The sequence below is a fragment of the Phaethon lepturus genome, unplaced genomic scaffold, assembly GCF_000687285.1.
Source record: "Phaethon lepturus isolate BGI_N335 unplaced genomic scaffold, ASM68728v1 scaffold7297, whole genome shotgun sequence".
NCBI classification, from domain to species: Eukaryota; Metazoa; Chordata; class Aves; order Phaethontiformes; family Phaethontidae; genus Phaethon; species Phaethon lepturus.
Genome location: NW_010552465.1, coordinates 82,749 through 102,770, shown reverse-complemented (window position 1 = coordinate 102,770; position 20,022 = coordinate 82,749). Strand labels below are relative to the sequence as shown.

General features: G+C 40.8%; 1 protein-coding gene across 3 annotated transcripts in view; it reads right to left on the bottom strand.

The window, feature by feature from the left end:
• Positions 1 to 20,022, bottom strand: part of LOC104623973 (low-density lipoprotein receptor-related protein 6) — a 109,247-nt gene that overhangs the window by 21,376 nt on the left and 67,849 nt on the right. For all 3 annotated transcript variants that reach the window (XM_010291217.1, XM_010291216.1, XM_010291215.1), the window contains 5 exons: positions 9,801 to 10,017; positions 8,122 to 8,411; positions 6,205 to 6,431; positions 3,793 to 3,977; positions 1,763 to 2,089 (listed from right to left, as the gene is read on the bottom strand). In XM_010291217.1, the coding sequence (XP_010289519.1) occupies positions 1,763 to 2,089; positions 3,793 to 3,977; positions 6,205 to 6,431; positions 8,122 to 8,411; positions 9,801 to 10,017 (1,246 nt within the window). The remainder of the gene's footprint in view (positions 1 to 1,762; positions 2,090 to 3,792; positions 3,978 to 6,204; positions 6,432 to 8,121; positions 8,412 to 9,800; positions 10,018 to 20,022) is intronic.

The window sequence follows — 20,022 nt, the reverse complement described above, 5'->3', positions numbered from 1 at the left end:
TGGAGTGCAACGAGCACGTCTCCTGTGTAACACTGCCTTCAAACTTCACAACACGTGGTAGTTCTGATGAGATACCAGATCTCATCAGAGCAGTGTGTCCTTCCCATAATTAAAAGAATCTATGCACACATGAGCAGGACAATCCAGAAGGGAGGAACTGGCCTCTAGACAGGGTTTGGGCTAATAATAATGTTCAGGAGTACATAAGCAAGCAAAACAGGCAAGAGAAAGTTAAAACAATTCATGCTCCAATTATAGTGTCCAAGAAAAAAATTAAATTATATGCAGAGAAGCCCAAGTCTCCAATTACCTACAAATGAGAAGCTGGAAAGTTCCCAGGTTTGAACATGGCAGAAGGAAAACTCCTAATACCTCACAAATGGCCCCGAATTGTTCCATGGGGAAATAGTTCTATTCGCTCACAACAGATTTCCTGTATTTTTCTCCTTCCTTTGTTTCCAAGAGCATTTTCACAAAAAAAACCAGGACATGTGATCATTTTGCTACTTATTCTCCACTGGAAGTCAAATTCCTCCACCTACAAAATCACAACCACCAGAGAGGTGCCAGCTGTGCCTCTAACTTGCAGGAAGATGTCAGGGTCTTAGAGCACAAGAATCCAGCTGTCATGCAAACGCCCCTTGTAATAAAAAAGGAAAGGAGGAGTACAGGACACACGGCGGGGTGGAAAATCAGAGTTTTCAGAAGCGCATGATTTTCAAAAAATGCCATGAGGTGGCATTCGTGGAGAAAGCTGCCCTGCTTTTGGCTTTAAAACAACAGTTGGATCTCTACTCATGCATAATGTGGACGAGATAAAATCTGTCTCTCTGTACCATGAATCTCTTCACCCACTGACTAATCTGAATGACACCAGTGGAAATCAGCCATCCAGCCTGGCTGCCAAAATTATGAGAGCTTCACTGGCAGCCAGTTATTGAGAGATGGATAAATTATTTGGTTAGAAACTAATTACACACAGCCTGAGGGGCCTTGCGGTTCCCATTCTGCACAACAATAAAGAAAAATGGGGCTTGGCCGCACTGAGATCAGAAATCTGAAGTGCTGGGGAGGCTGTGGAGCCGAGCCCATCCTCACTGAGGAAGAAACACTTTTAGGGGCACTAGGGCGGTCCAGCTCAGCATCTCATCAGCCAGCAAAAACAGCTACTATAGAATTAAATCTTGACCACCTAAAGGCTACATGAAGTCCAGAATATAGACCAAACTATCACATATCCTTTGTCAGGCAAGATTAGAAATAAATAAGCAGATAAATAAACAAGCAAGTAAGCACTTGAGGAGAGTCTGACAGAGAGATACAAAACCAAAAGCATTTTGAGCTTTCCTGCTTACACAGATTTAGCTGAGTCACTGAAAAGGTTCTCTAACAGCCACTTCTTATTTTAAGGTGATACTGGTATGTTGCAAGACTTTTTTTTTTTGCTTTCAATAGCCTATCTTCTCTTAAAAGTCAGTAGGATTTTAGTATTAGAAAATTGTATTTAAAAATATGTATTTTTATTGCCATCTTTATCCAGTCACATATCCTGCTTCCTATGAAGGAGGGGAGGCTGAGGAACCAAAAATTATTCAAATACACGTTCAGTGATAAAAACAGAAACTAGCTTTAGCTTGGCCTATCGGCAAACATGCTTCACCATCTCACATAAAAGTAATTCTTCTTTTCTCCAAGTACGATGCTAGCATCTGATACTGAACACATCTGCTTCTCTGTTTTATTTTCATTCATTTTGGCTTACCACTACAAGTCCTGTTGTCAGAGTTCAAGGAATAGTGAGCTGGGCAGCCACAGACAAAACCACCAACAGGGACTGCTAAGCAGAGGTGAGAGCAGTGACCATTGCTGGAGGCACACTCGTTCCAGCCCGCCTGCCTGGAGGAATGGAAGACCAAGATGTCCATAACGTAATCCAAATGCCCTTGGATGATAGTTCGGTTCTGGCCACTGGTCTTGTTGGCTCGTTCAATGCTACGCCGGCTCCAGTCTGTCCAGTAAATGTAATCCTGATACTGAGTCAAGCCGAATGGGTGAGGCAAGTCATCGGCTATAATCTCACGGTCAAGGCCTGTTTCCAAAAAAGAAGGGAGAGAAAAAGCTGAATTATATGGGGACAAACAATATGCTGTTTAGTGCTGTGGGACATGTCCCCTGCACAGAAAGGTTAACACATAATTACTTTAAAGTTACTATTTCATTATTACAAAAGTAAATTATAGTCCCATACACTATTCAAAAGACCATCCTGAAGTCTCAGAGCCTATCACAGAAATGTGCTAATCCTGCTTGCAATTCACAGAAGAGAATGTATTTTACTAAAGAAAAAAGTCTCAAGTTTTGAAAACGACCAGGGTTCTCAGAAAGACTTTGTCCTTTCCCTCCTCCCTGAAACAAACAGGATCCCTCTGACGGAGATGCAGGATCCTGACATTGTATTCCCAGTTCAGCACCTCTCGCAACACATTTGGGTCTCTGCCCGCTGCTTACAGAGAGTTGTTATAAGCTTAATAAAATTCTACATCGTATGAGGAGAAAAATTAAATGGACAAGGTTAAACTAACCTGTCTCTGGAGTGTCGTAACAGGAAGGAGCAGTCAGAAACTCAAGGTAGGCAACAGTTAATTGTGTATACCATGGAAATGTTAAGAGACCTTAAGGAGCAGGGCATGGGGGGTGAGGAGGAGGGAATGATTTCAACCACTTTATTTCAACTACTTCATTACCACAGGATGTCCTGCTGTCTAGTCACAGAATATGAACAGGAGATTATGAAGCAAGAAGTCATTCCCTCTTTGCACAGAGACGACGAGGATGCACAGCCCTGGCACAGGGAAGATGAAATTCTAACGCTGTGTCCAGTTCCACAATGTACAAGGGAACACTGAGCCAGCCTCAACAGCACACCAAAACGCATTAAAAGCTGAAGAAAAGCTTTTATATTACATGTAACTCCTACAATGCATCTTCCTGTTTTGATCTTTCTCTAGCTTTGTTCCACTACTGCAAACATATAGTTTAAAGTAGACTAACTCCTTGAGCCTTAAATATCGGCGAGTGATAACGCTAACCTAAATAATTGGGCACACAACAAGGCAGTTCACGCCGGTGGGTGCCGAGAAGTTAAAAAAAGATACTGTGCAAGTCTGAGAGGGCTTGGGTTCTCAGTACACTACCCTGGGACAGTGAAAGAATTAAATATTCCACCAATATTTAGCTGTAATGACCAGGCTACAAAACAACCACACAGACCCTGCTGTGAGAGCAAGACCCATCCCGTGTCCCCCCCCCCACCCCGGTGACCAATACCAGCCAGGAAAAGCTCCTTGGTTGACACTGGGGAAAATATGGGGAAAATAAATTACATTCTAAACAAATGTCCAATAAACTGTTATCTTGGCTTTTTCTCTACCTTTCTACAGATGATGAAGTGTTTGTTATGTATTTGCCAGTGCTCTTCAGAGCAGCAAAACAAGACTCTCAGAACACTGACAGCTGACAGCTTTGTCCTACATATAACTGAAAACATGTACAGTTTGTATAATTTTAACTTTGTGAGCAACTGTATCACCTACAAGAAAATTGAGGCCTCACTAAATGCTGTGTTGCATAAACTTCCATTGTAGAAGCAAACATTAAAGGCGTGCAAGTTTGGAAAAATCTACTGTTGTCTTAAGACAGGTATCTTTGCACTGTTTAAGCGGTAATTTGCCATAGGGAACAGTGAAAAAGCACCACCATCCCCACGACACTGCCCAGGGCTCTGGCGCTTACCTAGCATGTTGGAGGATTCTATCAGGTTGGTATCAAGGTCGGTCCAGTACAGCCGCCTTTTAGCGTAATCAATAGTTAGGCCGTTGGCACGTCCCACATTTGGTACCAAAGTAGTCCGCTCACTGCCATCCATAGCAGCTCTATCGATCTTTGGCTTACCACCCCATTCAGTCCAGTACATGAACCTGATTAAAAGGACAAAAGAAAAAAAACTAATCACATTTAATCCAAAAGAGGACTCAAAGGGAGAAACAACATAAAACAAAAATCCTTAGAAAGAATAAGAGAAAAAAAAGATCTGTAAGTTTGAGCATTTATGAAGCCCCATTACACTAAATGTTTTTTCAAAACGCAAGCAAGGAAGTGAGTCACATTTCCTCAAAATGCTTCCAACATTATTTTTTCCACTTGGGAGATGGGATTTTCACCAGCAAGTTCCATATGAAAGCACTTCAATCTTAACTAACTCATACACGTCAGTGAAGAGGCAAAAGGTTGGCAGTTGGGCACCTTCATTTATACCTGGTTATTTAGCAACATGTTTTCCAAGGCACTTAGCTTCTGCTTCTATTCAGTTGTCCATCAAATGAAGGAATACAAAAAGGTAAGTATGCATGGTACTTTTGTTAATAGGTGCCACTGCTCATCTCCACACAGCTAAGTCAACCAGCCATGTAACAGTGTGTTACATTTCAGCCAAGGGCAGAATAACACAAACCTGTATAGTATTTCCACTGGAGCAAAAGTACAAACTATTACCTACTCAATGCCAGTTTATGCCTCATTTGGCAGCAGCACAGACTTGTACCCGTTTACATTTTCTTTAGGCACTGTACAGTACAGAGGGCTGCGTATTTGACATTTGGTGGCTAGTTAGTTGCTTCTTCCAAGAGGTAAAGACAATACCATTTTAAAACCAAGTGAGACATAGCTAGCCAATGCCTACACATTTCTGCTTTAACACCACTAGTAACAAACACCTGTGAAATGCTTTTAGTTTCAGCCAACCACCAGTGGGAAAGGTTCCTTCAGAAACTGATGATCAAGAGGGATCTATTCTTTAGACAGAAGGAATACTTGCAAATTTTTCTTTAAAATTTTGCAAGTATTTTGTGCATAAATTTTGTAAGTTGTGCACAGCATGGACCTATGTGTTAGAAATGCCCCCCTGGTAGCAATGTCATGAACGCTTCCATATGAAGTACAATGACACAGCTCAGCTATAAGAAAAGGGAAAACAGGCACTCAGGCTCAAAACTCAAGTAAATTTTTTTCTGGTCTGTGGTGAAGAGACAAAGCATTGAATGACAACAGTCCTTGGAAAAAACCTATTCCCAGTGTAAAACTAGAATCAGCCACAGCAACCTTTTGTTACAACTGAGTAACTGAACCTAACAGTCTGGTCTTGGGTGCCCTTTGATGTACTCGTCCAGGCAACCCCTGGCACGCCAGGGCTGAACCCCATCTACGTGTCCCACTGGGGGCAGCGCAGAACTCCGCTCGACTAAGCACCACGACAGTTGCCACCACCTTGTTGAAACGAAGCAGGAGGAATGTGTGTGAGTGCCGAGAGTTCTCTGCGTTACTCTAACTCTTGCAGTGTCACTGGAAACTGTGATAATTTCATAACGTTTCAAAATGAAGTTCCCTCATTTGTAAAATAAGAATAATACAATGCTGGTATAACCTCAAAAAGGTTTTGCAGTATTAAGTTAATGTGAAATGAGCATTTAATTGTAGAAGAGCTATTTCAGAAGCTAAATTGTTTTTTCCCTGCCTTGCCCCGCTCCTTCCTCCCTCCCCCTGCTTATTGCCCTACTTTTGCTATTACATTTGAATCCAGCTAAGAAGTTTCTTCTCAGGAAATCTTTCATTTTGGGGATAGGTGGGTATAAGTGTTTCCACTCTTTTTCTGCCCTTGCTTCCCTTGTCCATACCAACTAAAAAGGCTCTCTTATCTGAAGAAACAAACACCTTCCTTACTCTCAGACAATAAGCCATACTCCCCCACTCTCAAATCATTTAACACCTTTATTGGACCCTAACTTGTGATAAAAAGGATCCTCATTTTTAAAAGGACAAATATTTTCTTTTCAATGCTATAGTCCTTTTCTAATTAATGAATTCCATAAACTTAAAACTACTTTGATTCTGTGGTTAATTAAAAAACTAAATATAAATCCCTTTTTAATGAGCTGCTCTGATTTTTTTTTTTTTTGGTAGTATTCTTAATGTTTATTCAGGACATTAAGAGCGTATTCCTCCAGCTCCCATACTCTAAATTACCAGGTTGTATTCCCCAGCTCAGTTCTCCCAGGATTTACATGCAGTGCCTAACTAACATGCCCTAGAGAAAGCATTACGATGTTGTTTTTCACCGTTCATAAACATAGAATTAAATCAGCAAGTTACCCCTCAGCAGGGTCCAATGCCAATGCTCTGGGACTGTCAAGATCTTTCCACACCAGCACTTGGCGATGCTGTCCATCCAGCTTTGACACTTCTATACGATTTGTTCCAGTATCAGCCCAATACAAGTTCTTCCCCAGCCAATCTACGGCCATGCCTTCTGGGTAATCCAAGCCAAACTCCACAACGTGTTCCAGTGCACTGCCATTCATAAATGCTCTGCTGATGGTCTGCAGGGATACAAAGATACACAGGCAAATTAGAAATTTTACCAGTCTGTCATTGGGCTGGTTGTTTTCTTTGTTGCATTTTAAACACTTTCAGATTTTAGGCATCTCGTAGGAAAGAGGATCCTACAATATGCTACTTATTTGCAAGGCGAACAATGCTGCTATTCAGAAGTAATGATTTACTGTAGTCTGTGAATGTATTCTGTGTCAACTACAATAGCATTTCGCAGGGGAAATAAATGGGATAACTAGTCTGGTTCAATTAAGCCGTCTACATGCCAAAGTGACCTTCATAACTCAGTGCCAACTTCGAGGGAGAAATATTTTGGCTCTCCCAGGACTATACAAAAGCATCAATGTTATAGCACGGAATAATATTTAAAGCAGCCTAATGAAAAAGTTCAGGACAGAACAGCAAAGTAGAAGAAAACAACCTAACAGCCAATTAGCTCAGTAGTGCAAGTGCTTCAGTACCTATGGTTTAATTTAATTTCACTAAGCATAATTTCTTCTTGGTCACGTATTCAAAAGACTTCTTTTAACTCTTGCCATCATGGATCAGCCTGTGATAGCAGATACCACCAGAATGATATTTTTTCATAATATATCAGAGTTTAGGCCTTCCCTGATTTACTATGACCACTTATAAGCATGAAAGTGAAGAAAGAACATTAGAATTGTATAAAATTCTTTTTGGCAAACATGGGCTTCCTTTCTGCGTCCTTAATATTCCCCTCTGCACAGACTCCTCATACTCATAACCCATTAGAGGTTAACACAAAGACTGATTTTTTGTTTACTTCCCAGTTTGGATGCTACCTGCTAATTATGCCAGTTTGTGACAGTACACAGCAGGGAAGTTTGTATCTCAGTCTTCATCTGTACTACCCTGAAAATTTGATCATACCATTGCTTTATTTTTTATTTCAAACACAGCTCAAATGAATACCGTATCTAAAGAGTTCAGCCAAGTCAGCCCTCTCAAACTCACTTAAACTCTGTGTTTTCAACTTCTACAATTCTTCAGTTGCAAAGGTCCATGAGATATCATTGACACAGGTCTCAATCCAATTGCAGAAACTTTCTTTTATTAAAAAATATTTTTTGGTGCTTACAATTCTGTCTACAACTACAACCCATGAAAAACAAAGGGAACAACTAGACTCACTGATAACAGAGATAACAGCCAGACAATACACAGATTTCTGTCACTCCATTAACCACCACATTTAAACATCTACCCTCATCCTTTTCTGATTTGTCAGTCTAGACCCTAGCTAGACCTGTTTTACAAAGCTTGTGGTTCACAACATGTCTCACATGCAGTAGTTGTATAAATTAATGAATAGGTAAGACCCATTTTCACTTCCTGACCCAAGACAAGGCTTCCCCCCATTAAACATATCTGACAAAACATCTGTGATCCCTGAAACTTCATGCCATATGGCACTCAGCTTCCTGCCAAAACACTGTTTTTGCAAACTTACCCTTTATGTGAAAATGTATACATTAGATTTAAATGATTTGTAGGAGAGAATGCTGCTAGTATAATGAAAACGTATGCCATTCCTAGTTAGAACAAGCTCTTTTACCTATCCCTTGAATCTTGTAAATAGCACGTGTCAATCCATTCTTAAGCATCTCAAGAACCTTGTAACAACTTAATAGCCAATATGGAATAAACCTCTACCTTTAGTGAAATGTCAGTCCAGTAAATCCGATTGTCTGTCACATCAAAATCCAGAGCAGAAGCTTCCTTGACTCCGGTGAGTGGAATAGCAACGTTGTTGTTGTTCGTTTCTAAAGAGATTCGTCTGATATCTGCTCTCCGAGAAAAAAGCAGGAAAGCTTCTGGGACTATGCAGGTCTTCATATCGTTGATGAGCTCTAAGCCTATGGGGCAAGCACAGCGAAGGCCTTGTGGTCTGTACAGACAGAGATGGCTGCAGCCGCCGTTATCCTCTGCACAAGGGTTTGTACCTAAGTATGCAACAAAAGCAAAAGCAATCACTGCAAACTGACTTCAGTTCGAAGATGAAGCCAGTCCTCACAGGCTTCAACAACACTATGAATCCTTTAAGAAATGTGTACCGATTTTCACCTTTTATTCTCTGAATTAATTTTTGTTCATTTTCTGTAATCCTTTAGACAGCTGTTATTCTACATGGCTGGAAAGCCAGTGCTTGTTTTCCTGACCCCATGAAACAAACCCAGCATTAGGGAAAGAGATCCGGACTCCAATAGCTACTGATGTTTCCGATTCATAACACAAGCACTGAATGGATGGTAAGTACGTAAGCAAGCAAGCAAGCAAGCATATGGTCTGCTGCCTTTTGCAGTACACTGGTTCAGTTACACACTCCAATTGTGTTTCTAGAGATGGAAAATCTGCAGATCTATTTTCACATCCATTCAACAGCCTCTCCTCTCCAGTATGCTAGTAAAACAGCTCTTTGCAATACTAACTTGTGTACCTGCACATGCTGGAAATCCACTTACTAAGAGAGGTCCAGCATTACCAAGCTCAATTAGCCACAAAGTTGGAAAGAGGGCTGCATTTAACACACATGTACCTTAGGGCATCTTGTTAACGTGGTAGCAGCAACGCCAAGGTACACCTCAACTATGTTTGATTAATTCCCTGGGGTACAATCCGGACGTGGCAGCAAGAAGCTGCAAGCCCTATCTATACAGACGAACATTCAGGGAATGTGATGAGTTCTGTGATGCCACAGTTGCATTGCTACTAGTGTTTGGATAGCCAGTGACAGCCAATTTAAAGCTAGATCCTGCATTTTTACACCACAGATACTACAGGGCAGAAAGTAGTGCTAGTTATTTTTAACGATGATTTAGCAGTATTAATATGAAAAGCACTGAACAAACCAAAACAGGCTCATTCTTCGCTTTGCATACCGGGAGCACATGTTCAGATTTGCAAGATGAAAAGCTGCTACAGCTGCAGTTTCATAAACAGCTGGGCTAATCTAACAGCTGGCTGTTACAAAAAGAAGTTCTAATTTTCCATGATCCTTCTTCTCACCGTACTGGATCCAGAGTTGTTCAGATCTATGAGCTGCTCCAATTCCCTAAGCAGCAGAAAATGACCTATTTTGGGGGGTGCCTGCTTGTTTTCCAGCTTGTTTTCCAAGTGAGAGAACTGAAGCACCTCACAATAGACCTACCATCTCATCAAAATGCAGCCTGCTGTTATCATACAATAAAACTGGATTCTTTTTTAAAAAATTTTTAAATTCTTTAAAATTTTTAAAAATCTGACCTGGAATAAAGTGATACCTGCAGGGGAACACTGCTGAAATTAGAAAAGTTCTATTTCATTTTACTTGCCTGATTAGCAGCCTCACTCACCAATTATCTGGCGGACATTTGTAGCTTTCAGGCCCATTAGATCAGGCAGTTGATCTATGATGATCTCTCTTTCTGCTGTGCGCTTATGCACTCGTTCAATGCTGCGTCTTTGCCAGTCCGTCCAATAAACATAGTCTCCCAGCAACGTGAATCCAAAGATATGAGGCAGCTTGTCCTCCACCAGAACTCTTCTCCCAGTTCCATCAGCATTCATGACCTATGGATATACAGAAACTTGTTATGTGTACAGAATAATTCTCTCACTATTTATCAGAGATTAATTAAACTAGCTGCTCCACGCTTAGACTTCAAATTAAAAAATCATCTCCTAGCCATTAAAATGCTATCAATGTTACACAGAGTCTAATAAAAAAAGACTGTATTTCAACAGGTACTTATTCTAAAAGCCATGGAGAATCCCTTATGTATAAGGGTAGTCTCACAAGCAGATCGTAACGTGAAAATAGGACATAACATTCCTTGTATTTGCTTTAGGAACTAATATTATGTGTGCCTGTTAGATGCTGCCTCTCTCTCTCTCTCGTTTCTGACTCGTGCCTCTTGGTTTAATTTTAAATGGGAGACACTGTGTTTTACACAAAGGAAGGTTACAATGCCAAGGAGTCCTTGGCTCAGCATCTTGTGGTCCACAGTCCCCCCCAAGTGAGCTTTGCCAGGTTACAGGGAGCAATAAGAGGAGGCCCCACATAAATTCCAGGAAGCAAACAGTCAAGAAGATCTACAGAATATGGTTATACTCCCAAGTCTGAATAAAGAACCAGTTTTACATTCTTCAAAATTAAGTATTTTTTGTACTAGAAGGAACGCTAACAGGCTGTAAATAATTGCATGCCTTTGATCCAGACACTTGAATTTACTGTGTCATTTTTCCCTATTGCTAAAAAGAAGTAATACCTAACTTCCCCAAAGAGGCACTGAAAGGATTAATTAAACATATGTATGCTTGTTGAAGTGATCAAGTACCTTATGAATGCCAAGTATTATTATAAAAAGTACCATAGTGACAGGAGTGAAGAAAGTCCAGTGTTTTAAGACAAGCTTAAAAATGATTCAGCACTGTAGTTTTACAGAACAGTTGCTTCTGAAATAGTTCTGCTTGTTTCAAGTTTACAGCATGTATACTACCCTTCCAAAAAAAAAAGAAAAAACCACCCAACATTAATGTAAAAATTTCCCAAGATAATGTGATTCACAAAATTAACACTAGCCTACTAATCCCTGAAACATTAAAATATCCTTCCCACTACCCAAGGATGTTCCAAGTTAAAGACTGGAAAAAGGGTGACTTACTAAATCACTGTGTTCAAATCTCTCTCACTTGCATTGGTGGAATTAAGATAACCATAGACAAATCTGTATAATTTCACATTCTTTCCATGACCCAAACCCAAAGACTTGTGCAATGACAACCCTCACAATCAATTGGTTTAATAACTCCAGCTAGATGGATGATGTTTTGTGGTCAGAATAATTTCCTAGCTCACGAGAAATAAGAAGGCTAGTTTGGAGCAACTCCTACCTTTTGCCTACCCAAGCACAGATGGGGAGGGAGGAAAGCAGAAGAGAAACAGAACTGAAACCCACACCTTTATCAGCATACAGTATAATGTGCATGTTAATAAAGTATTTTTAAAGTTCACTAAAAATTGGAAGAAAATGCTATAATCTTCACAATAGTTCAACTTCTAAGTAGAACTATTCCCTGTCATAAACTTCCTGACATTACTGCACTTACTTTCAGTATGTTATACTGGGAATTTAATCTTTACGTACACATCTCCTACAGAAAAATGAAAGGGGCTTTGCATGCTTGGTGGTTTGCAGGAACAAGCTCCATGTTTACTTTTTGAAAAAAGAGCTCATAATTACTCCATGGAATTGGCTTACCAAAAAATCTTCAGTCTAGTAGCGTATATGGCACGTTTCTACAAATGCACTAGTGCACATGCATCACAAGAATAAGACGAGCATTGCTTCGTGAAATGTTGTTTCTCCCCTGCATTCTCATTAAGATCCTTTAGAAAGTTAAGCACAGTACTGGCAGCTTCACCTTGCATTTTGGTGCATTTAGGATCTAAAGCTGTAACTTACGTCCTTTACACTGATAACAAAATCCAAACATAGCTTTTCCTATGACAGATTGTTTAGCTGGGCTCAGAGCCCAGCATAATTGCCTAATTTCTGGACTTCCTTTTGAAAACAAGCCCTGCTATTCCATTCACTCTACTTCAGAAAATTTTAGCATCTGCTGTCTCTCTCAATTCCTAGCAGCATGCCTCCTACACTCTGTTTTGATAAATGAGGTTGGTAAACAACAGACTAATGGTTAACTTTAGAACCAGGGACACACATTTAACATTTGTAAGATAAACTGTGAGTTATAGTCCTTAAGCTCACCATCCCTTCAAGAAACCATCACCACCGCCAAGCAAAACTTGTCATCCCCATTTGCCTACCAGCCCTTTTCTAACCATAACACAGGCACCTCACATTTCTGCGATGACTTTTTTCCCCCTCCCCCTTAAACTACAGAGATAAGCCATTTGCTTGCAACTAATTAATATATGGCAATTAGTGCTTGCTAAGCAGACCACACAGATATACAGAATGTATGGATGTTGCAAAGGCAATCAACTAAAACCACGCACTAATGAACACTGAAACATCACTATCACAAAGCAGTATCTTTAGATACTATGCCTTGTACTTATAAAAGGAATAAACTTCTATATTTAAGGGGGTGCTTAACTACTGGCAAAGTGAGTTAGTTGGAAGCTGTATGATGTGAGATGAACTTTCTTTGACAAACTTTAAAAGGGGAGCTGTTCAAATGAGCTTCCTCTTGTACTGAAAGAAAGTCAGGAAAAGAGAAGGGAGGACTTGCAGATTAAGTATCTGCTTTTAATTAATGTCTGTTTTGCCACATACAGGTTATTTTGAAAGACAGCTTTATGTCACCTAGACAAAACAGGCGCCTATCTTAAGTACTTACACATACCTGCCACCCTACTCCCACTACAATCTTACCTGAGCACATCTGTGCAGTATTACTTAAATAAACATCTGCCCATTAGCAGCTGGGTACCACCATATGAATGGTTCCATGGCACCACGTTGTCTGCACTCACTTTGGCTGCTTTTAGGAGAATTTAACAGAATTTCATCAACAGGCTACAGAATCAAGCAGTCTGCTGTAAGGCAGAAGGAAAGCGGCAAGGGATATAGGGATGATATATATAATATGCACAAGGAAAAAGAAACAACCACTGATGAATCAATTAAAAAGGATTTCAGCATCACCATTTCACATACTGAAATTCAGGTGACTAATAAGAGTCCCAACCAATACCGCTTTGAAGGATTTCAGCATCACCATTTCACATACTGAGTAAGAGTCCCAACCAATACCGCTTTATGCATTCATTCCCCTCCTCCAGCCCCAGATGGATCAGCTCATCACAAGTGAAGCTTATCCCCACAGAATCCCCCATACAAGAAACCCACCTTCTGCTGCTATGAGGCAGTGCCTCCAGCGGTTTATGCTGCTTTAACCACAATGTGGTGTGGGTTTCACATTCTGAGGCCATTCTGAATACTGCAAACCACAGCGAGAATATAGACTACAACAGGAAACAGATGTGGTGCAACCACAAACACTACCTTTACTGAAAGACTGAGTAGTTCCATGAAAAAAAAAAAAAAAGTAGTACAAAACCTAAATGGCCTCAGAAAAAATACCAGATATCCTCCCTGTAGGGTAAGGGCTTTGCTTATCCTAGAACAATAATGAATGCAAGCGTATGGCCTCATGAAAATAGAGCTTATTCAAAATAAATGAGTCAATGCTGAAAATGTGGTCATATTTTAAGATGCTGTACTTAATTTTTAGGAACAATAACAAAAAACAACTTTGAAGTATCACTTCTATTTTCAAATTACAGACTGGATTGCACAGTGATACATTCTAAGGGTCTTTCTTCTTGTCAGATACTGGTATCCAAGAGTGAACTGAATCCAGGGTAGTAACTGTGATAAATAGGCAGATGCAGATGTGAATTTACCCTTATGACATTCTGGGATTTGAATGTATGGTAGTTTACACTTGTAATTTGATTGGTTTAAGTCTAGAGCCCAATCATTATACCTACTGATCTGTGAAAATAATGTTCAGGTCTGCTTAGAGCTTGTGCAGGAGCCCTGGCAAAACTATGCAGGGCCCCAAACAGGACTAGCAATCTGCTCAGGTCTAGCAGACCAAGGCCGGCGGTGGTAGAGACTATGCAGATGTACACTAGCTCATATCCACAGCACTGAGGAGGTGCTCGTAATAGAAACTCTTTGTCCCTCTTGGGCCATACTTAGGTTAGTATCAAACATAAAGACCCCACTTCTACAAGGTGCTAGACAGCCTCAATATTGATACCTCCAGCAGAAGACAGCATGCAGGTGCTGGAAAGAACACACTTTCCAATGCAAATCTGGGAGACTGTCAGACAAAGCCAATACAATTTACTCAATTAACCTAATGCCATAAGCAGGGTGATAGTGTGCAAACCTTTACCTTTCATCTTAACTCATAAGCACAGTTTAATTTTGGATGTAGAACCAGAGTCATAGACCAGCCCAGGTTGGAAAGGACCTCAAAAGACTATCTGGTCCAATCTTTTGTGGGAGAGGAAGCCTAGATGAGATTATCTAGCAACATCTGTCCAGTCACATCTTGAAAACCTGCAGTGATGGGAACTCCACCAAATGCCTTGGAAGGTTACTCCAGTGAATGACTGCTCTCGCTGTAAAATATTTCTTTCTTATACTGAGATGAAATCTCTCCCAGTGCAACTTGTACCCATTGCCCCTGTCCTCTCCAATGCAGCTCCTTCTGAAGGGAGAGCCTCCATCCTCCTTCTAGCTGCCCTTCAAGTACTGGGAAACTATGATGAGGTACATGCCAAGCCTTCTCTTCTCCAGGGTGAAAAGACTTAAATCCTTCAGTATTTCCTCATAGGGCAGGTTCTCCAGCCCTTTGATCATCTTTGTGGCCCTCTCCAGTCTGTCTGCATCTTTCTTGAATTGTAGGGACCAGAGCTGGACAGAGGACTCTAGGTGCAGCCCGAAAAGTGATGAGTACAGTGGGAAGATGACGTCTCTACTTCTGCTAGCAACGCCCCTGTAGATGCAGCCCAGGATCCAATTTGCCTTCGTTGCTACAGCAGCGCACTGGACTCACGTTCAGCTGCTTGTCCACCAGGACCCCCAGATCCCTTCTAGCAAGGCTGCTCCCCAGCCACACAGATCCTAGCTGGTACTAGGTTCTTGTGTCATGTCATCTCATGTGTAGGACCTCGCGCTTGTCTTAAACTACATATAGCTCTTGCTAGCCTGCTCTTCCAGCCTGTACAGGTCTCTCTGGAAGATGGCTCTCCCTTCTGACATGTCCACCTTGCCACTCTATTTAGTGTCATTAGCAAACTTGGTGAAGGTGCTTTCAATCCCATCATCCAGATCACTTCTGAAAATATTGGACAGTGTGAGGCCCAGTTATCAGTCCCTGGGGGACCCCCACTTGTGTAAAGTGTGGGAGTTTTTTACTTTTGTGTAAAGTGTAAAGTTTTACTCACCCCAGCCTGAGTAAAAAGCACTGATGACCATTTCTTGAATTGTAGGGACCAGAGCTGGACAGAGGACTCTAGGTGCAGCCCGAAAAGTGATGAGTACAGTGGGAAGATGACGTCTCTACTTCTGCTAGCAACGCCCCTGTAGATGCAGCCCAGGATCCAATTTGCCTTCGTTGCTACAGCAGCGCACTGGACTCACGTTCAGCTGCTTGTCCACCAGGACCCCCAGATCCCTTCTAGCAAGGCTGCTCCCCAGCCACACAGAACCTAGCTGGTACTAGGTTCTTGTGTCATGTCATCTCATGTGTAGGACCTCGCGCTTGTCTTAAACTACATATAGCTCTTGCTAGCCTGCTCTTCCAGCCTGTACAGGTCTCTCTGGAAGATGGCTCTCCCTTCTGACATGTCCACCTTGCCACTCTATTTAGTGTCATTAGCAAACTTGGTGAAGGTGCTTTCAATCCCATCATCCAGATCACTTCTGAAAATATTGGACAGTGTGAGGCCCAGTTATCAGTCCCTGGGGGACCCCCACTTGTGTAAAGTGTGGGAGTTTTTTACTTTTGTGTAAAGTGTGAAGTTTTACTCACCCCAGCCTGAGTAAAAAGCACTGATGACCACCCTCTGAGAGCGGCCTGTGAGCCAATTCCCCCCACACACACCCCTCGCTGACCACCCATCCAGAAGATATCTTGCCAGTTTGTCTAGGAGGAGGCTGTGGGAAACCCCGTCAAATGCTTTGCTGAAGTCCAAGTAAACAACACCCACTGCTCTCCCCATGTCAACAGAAAACATTATTTTGTTGCAGAAGGTGATCAGGTTGGTTAGGCATGATTTGCCCTTGGTTGCCTTGTCCCAATCACCTGCTTCATTTGGCTGGTGACAGTTTCTAGGAGGACTCGTCCCATTGCTTTCCCAGGGACTGAAATTAAGACTAATGGGCCTGTATTCTCCCGGTCCTCTTCTCTGCCTCCTCTTTTGGATGTAGTTATAAGTCACCAGGGAGCACGTAAGCACCACGCATGCTAAGCTCTCTCTCAGGATGACTGGAAGAGAGGAAGTAAAAAATCAAAAATTTATAAACAACAGCTACTAACTCTGTATCTTCAAAAAATTAAAGATTACTTACAAGAATGGAATAGGCCTCTGTGATAGACTGAAAGCCCCCAGCTACATTACCAGACATTGCCAGAACTTTATTTATTTCACAAATACACATGTATCAGTAAAACAAAAACCGAACACCCCCAAACAACTTCATGTGGTAAAATCCATAAACTGCTCTGATTTCAGATACAAACATCTCATAACAAAAGGTTAAGAATAACTTGCACACAAGCCCCAATTTTAAAAACTGACAGCCAGTTTTTGGACAAATGAATCTACTGATTCCTGAACTCCAGCACCTTTACCAGTACCAGCTTCCTGATCCTCAGAGCGGCCAGGAGACCTCAAATGCCCTGTCCAAATACTGCTGCCATCACTACACCAGCTCTCCAGAATTTCTAGCAGGCACCACAGCTGGAAACCATCTCCTCCCCACAGACCCAAAGGAAAGATGCAATTGTAGCATTTATCTTCCTTCGGAAAGGATAAGGAGTAAGAGTGTTCTGACTCGGTGGCAATGCTTTGCATGTCACGTGTCCCACAAGTACAGGACACACTAGCTTGTTGTCTCCTTGGTACATGTTGAAACATACTCTCAGATATATAGTTATGGTTTACCTTACAGCATGAAAAACAACCCAGCCATTTGGCACAGAAATGTCGCAGGAATAAAAGGTAAACAGTCTGAGCAGACCTTAAACTCTTGAGTCATTCTAATGACAAGTTGGGTTTCTTGCAACAGTTTCAAACACAGCAGAAAAACATCAGAAAACATTACCACCTGCACAATTTCAACATGGGTCATGCCAACGTGCTCTAGGATCAGATACAATTGAAAAAACGATGAGGCGAAAAAGTTAATTTCTCCTGAGTTTGGTCATTAACACTGATCTGTGTAAGATGATTGCAAAGAAGTATTACTGTAAGACAGCTGTGAAATACTGAATTCAATACATATATCCCAGATATTTCAATGTACCATGGAAAAAGATATTGAATAAGGCCTGTATTATACCTGAAATAGTTTAGGAATATTCAAGGTGTAGGCTTAGTTATTTCAGCCCTGATTATCCTATGATAAATACCTACATGTGTTGTTTGTTTGATGCAACACATATTGACTCAGTTAATGACACTGCTGATCAAGGCTATGACTGTTCATCTTCCACCTAAATGTTCATGAATCTTACTGTACCAGAGAAATGAAAAACAACACTAACTCATTAAATTTATTTGGTTAAGGAAAAAAAGAAAAGTGGGGCAGCCACCTCTTAAAAATAACTAAAAGATAGCTAGAATGCCTTCTGAACATTACATTACCACTTTATCAGACTGGGTTTGAGAACCATGTATTTTCAACTTGCTTCTTTAAGTAACATAAATATAACAGACCAGAATGATTTTACTGTTACAGCTGCAGTAATATCATACAATTAACACATGTATCTACTATACAACAGCAGCGCTAAGAGAGGAAAAAAGGGACATCTTGTCTAAAGCTTTATTAGTCTTTCCCTCTAAAAAAAAAGCCCTGATCAACTATACCCTCTTTGACTGAGTAATCCAAACTTTAAACACAACTTGAGACAATTATTCTGTCAGTGTCATTATCTTACTGTTAACAGTATTTTCCCTCAATTCCAAATTGTTAAGTAATTGTTTTAGATATAAAATGGGAAGCCATCTCTTCACTGCATTGAAATCCTAAGAAATCAGCAGAAGGGACACCTGGAACCCTGTATATTTACTTCAGAAACCAAATGCCTCCAGCCAACTCTACAATTTTCTTACTGTTAATTGTTTTATAATAGCCATTACCAATTTCTAATTTAACAGTTCCCCAGCACCCTCAATTTCCTTTTGAGCTTTAATCATTTTTCCAAAGAATTCAAAAAATATATTTTTCCTGAGCATGGATAATATTCCTAATAGGACTGCAGTGAAGATAAATATGTAAAAACAGAATAGAGATTAACTTCATAAATAGCCCTTTCTATCATGCTGCAGACACTGTCATAAGCTCACTTCTTTCACAATAGGACAACTATTCCTAGCTTGCTGATCAATCAATGCCAAAAAAATGGTCTTCCTAACAATGTAACTTAATTTTAGAAACAATTGGTTGGGTTCTTAATGAAATGGCTCAAGTCAGGTGAATTGACAAGCAGGCAGGGAAAAGGAGTTCATAACTATTGTGACCATCAAATATGACATCTCCTAGGCAATGTAACGCAATACATAAACCCCCTGCATTTGTAAAGAACAGGCTAAGACAAAAAATTGAGCTGAAATGATGAACAGGATGAGAAGAGGGGTTTTTCACAGGAAAAAAAAAAAGAGGCTCCTCTGAGAAGATTCAGTCGTTAAAAGATGAATAAAGATGCTCGGCTATGGAAATTAATTTTAGTACGTTAATACATAAAGTGGAGTGGCAAGAGTCAGAGGGTATCTGTTATGTGGGCATATGCTACAGGGGTACAAAGGAAGCTAATTACTGTGATTTTGCAACTTAGCATTTGTCAACTAAGTCCTAGGAGTAACCATACACATGCTTCACAGGAAGCACAGGAGACTAGTCAAGACCAACCTGAACCCCCACAGTGGTCTGGGGGACAGTTTTACAAGATTAAGTTTGGGAACACAATTTCTAATGCTCTTGCACATGGGCAAAAGCCTCTCTTCTTCCCTCTTCTTTCCCAAGGTACTTTCTTTCAGTACCTTGCCCCAGGAACTTCTTATTTTTAATTAGTTCTCTACCTAACTTGGTGCTTTCCAGACTCCTCCATAAGCAACTATAACTGATTTTCCTGTAGAGGGAAAATATGTGGAAAGTTTTCTGCTGTTCTGGCAAGTCCAAGTGGTTCAGGGAATAATCCAATGAGTGACTCAGCCAGTGCAAAGCTGGGGGAGGGCTCTGGGATACTTTCCACTTTTGGTGGCAGTAAGCTAATAAGTTGATTCAACTGCTCCCTTTGCTAAATCACTTCAATTCCAAGGGTCCCCGCATGTCCAAAAGCTTCTTTTTTACCATATGTATTTACCTGCCTAATAAAAGGTATTAACTTTCTTATAATCCTTTTCTCGCATACCTTTGCAAAGTTACATCATTATGAATGGTATCAGAAAAAAAAGCTTAGGTTAGGAGCAAAAATAAAAAGCCTCTGTGAAGAAAGCTGAATAATTATCAAGAGGGATCACAAGGTCACGTGAAGGCTTCTGAAGAAGCCCAGGTCCAAGATCAGAACAACCTTTTTTGTATGGTAATGCAACTAAGCTTGTGAGAAGAAAAAAAAAAAGCCAGAGTATTGGAGAGCAAGGGATAATAGCAGACTGACAAACAGTACTCAGATGAATCAGAAACACAGAAGATAGTTCAATATCTCTTCACATCACTCCCCAGCTTGCCTTCAAATATTATTTTAAGTATGTCAGACTCAGTGAGGTCAGATAATGGCTCTATTTGTTTTAGTTTGAGGGAT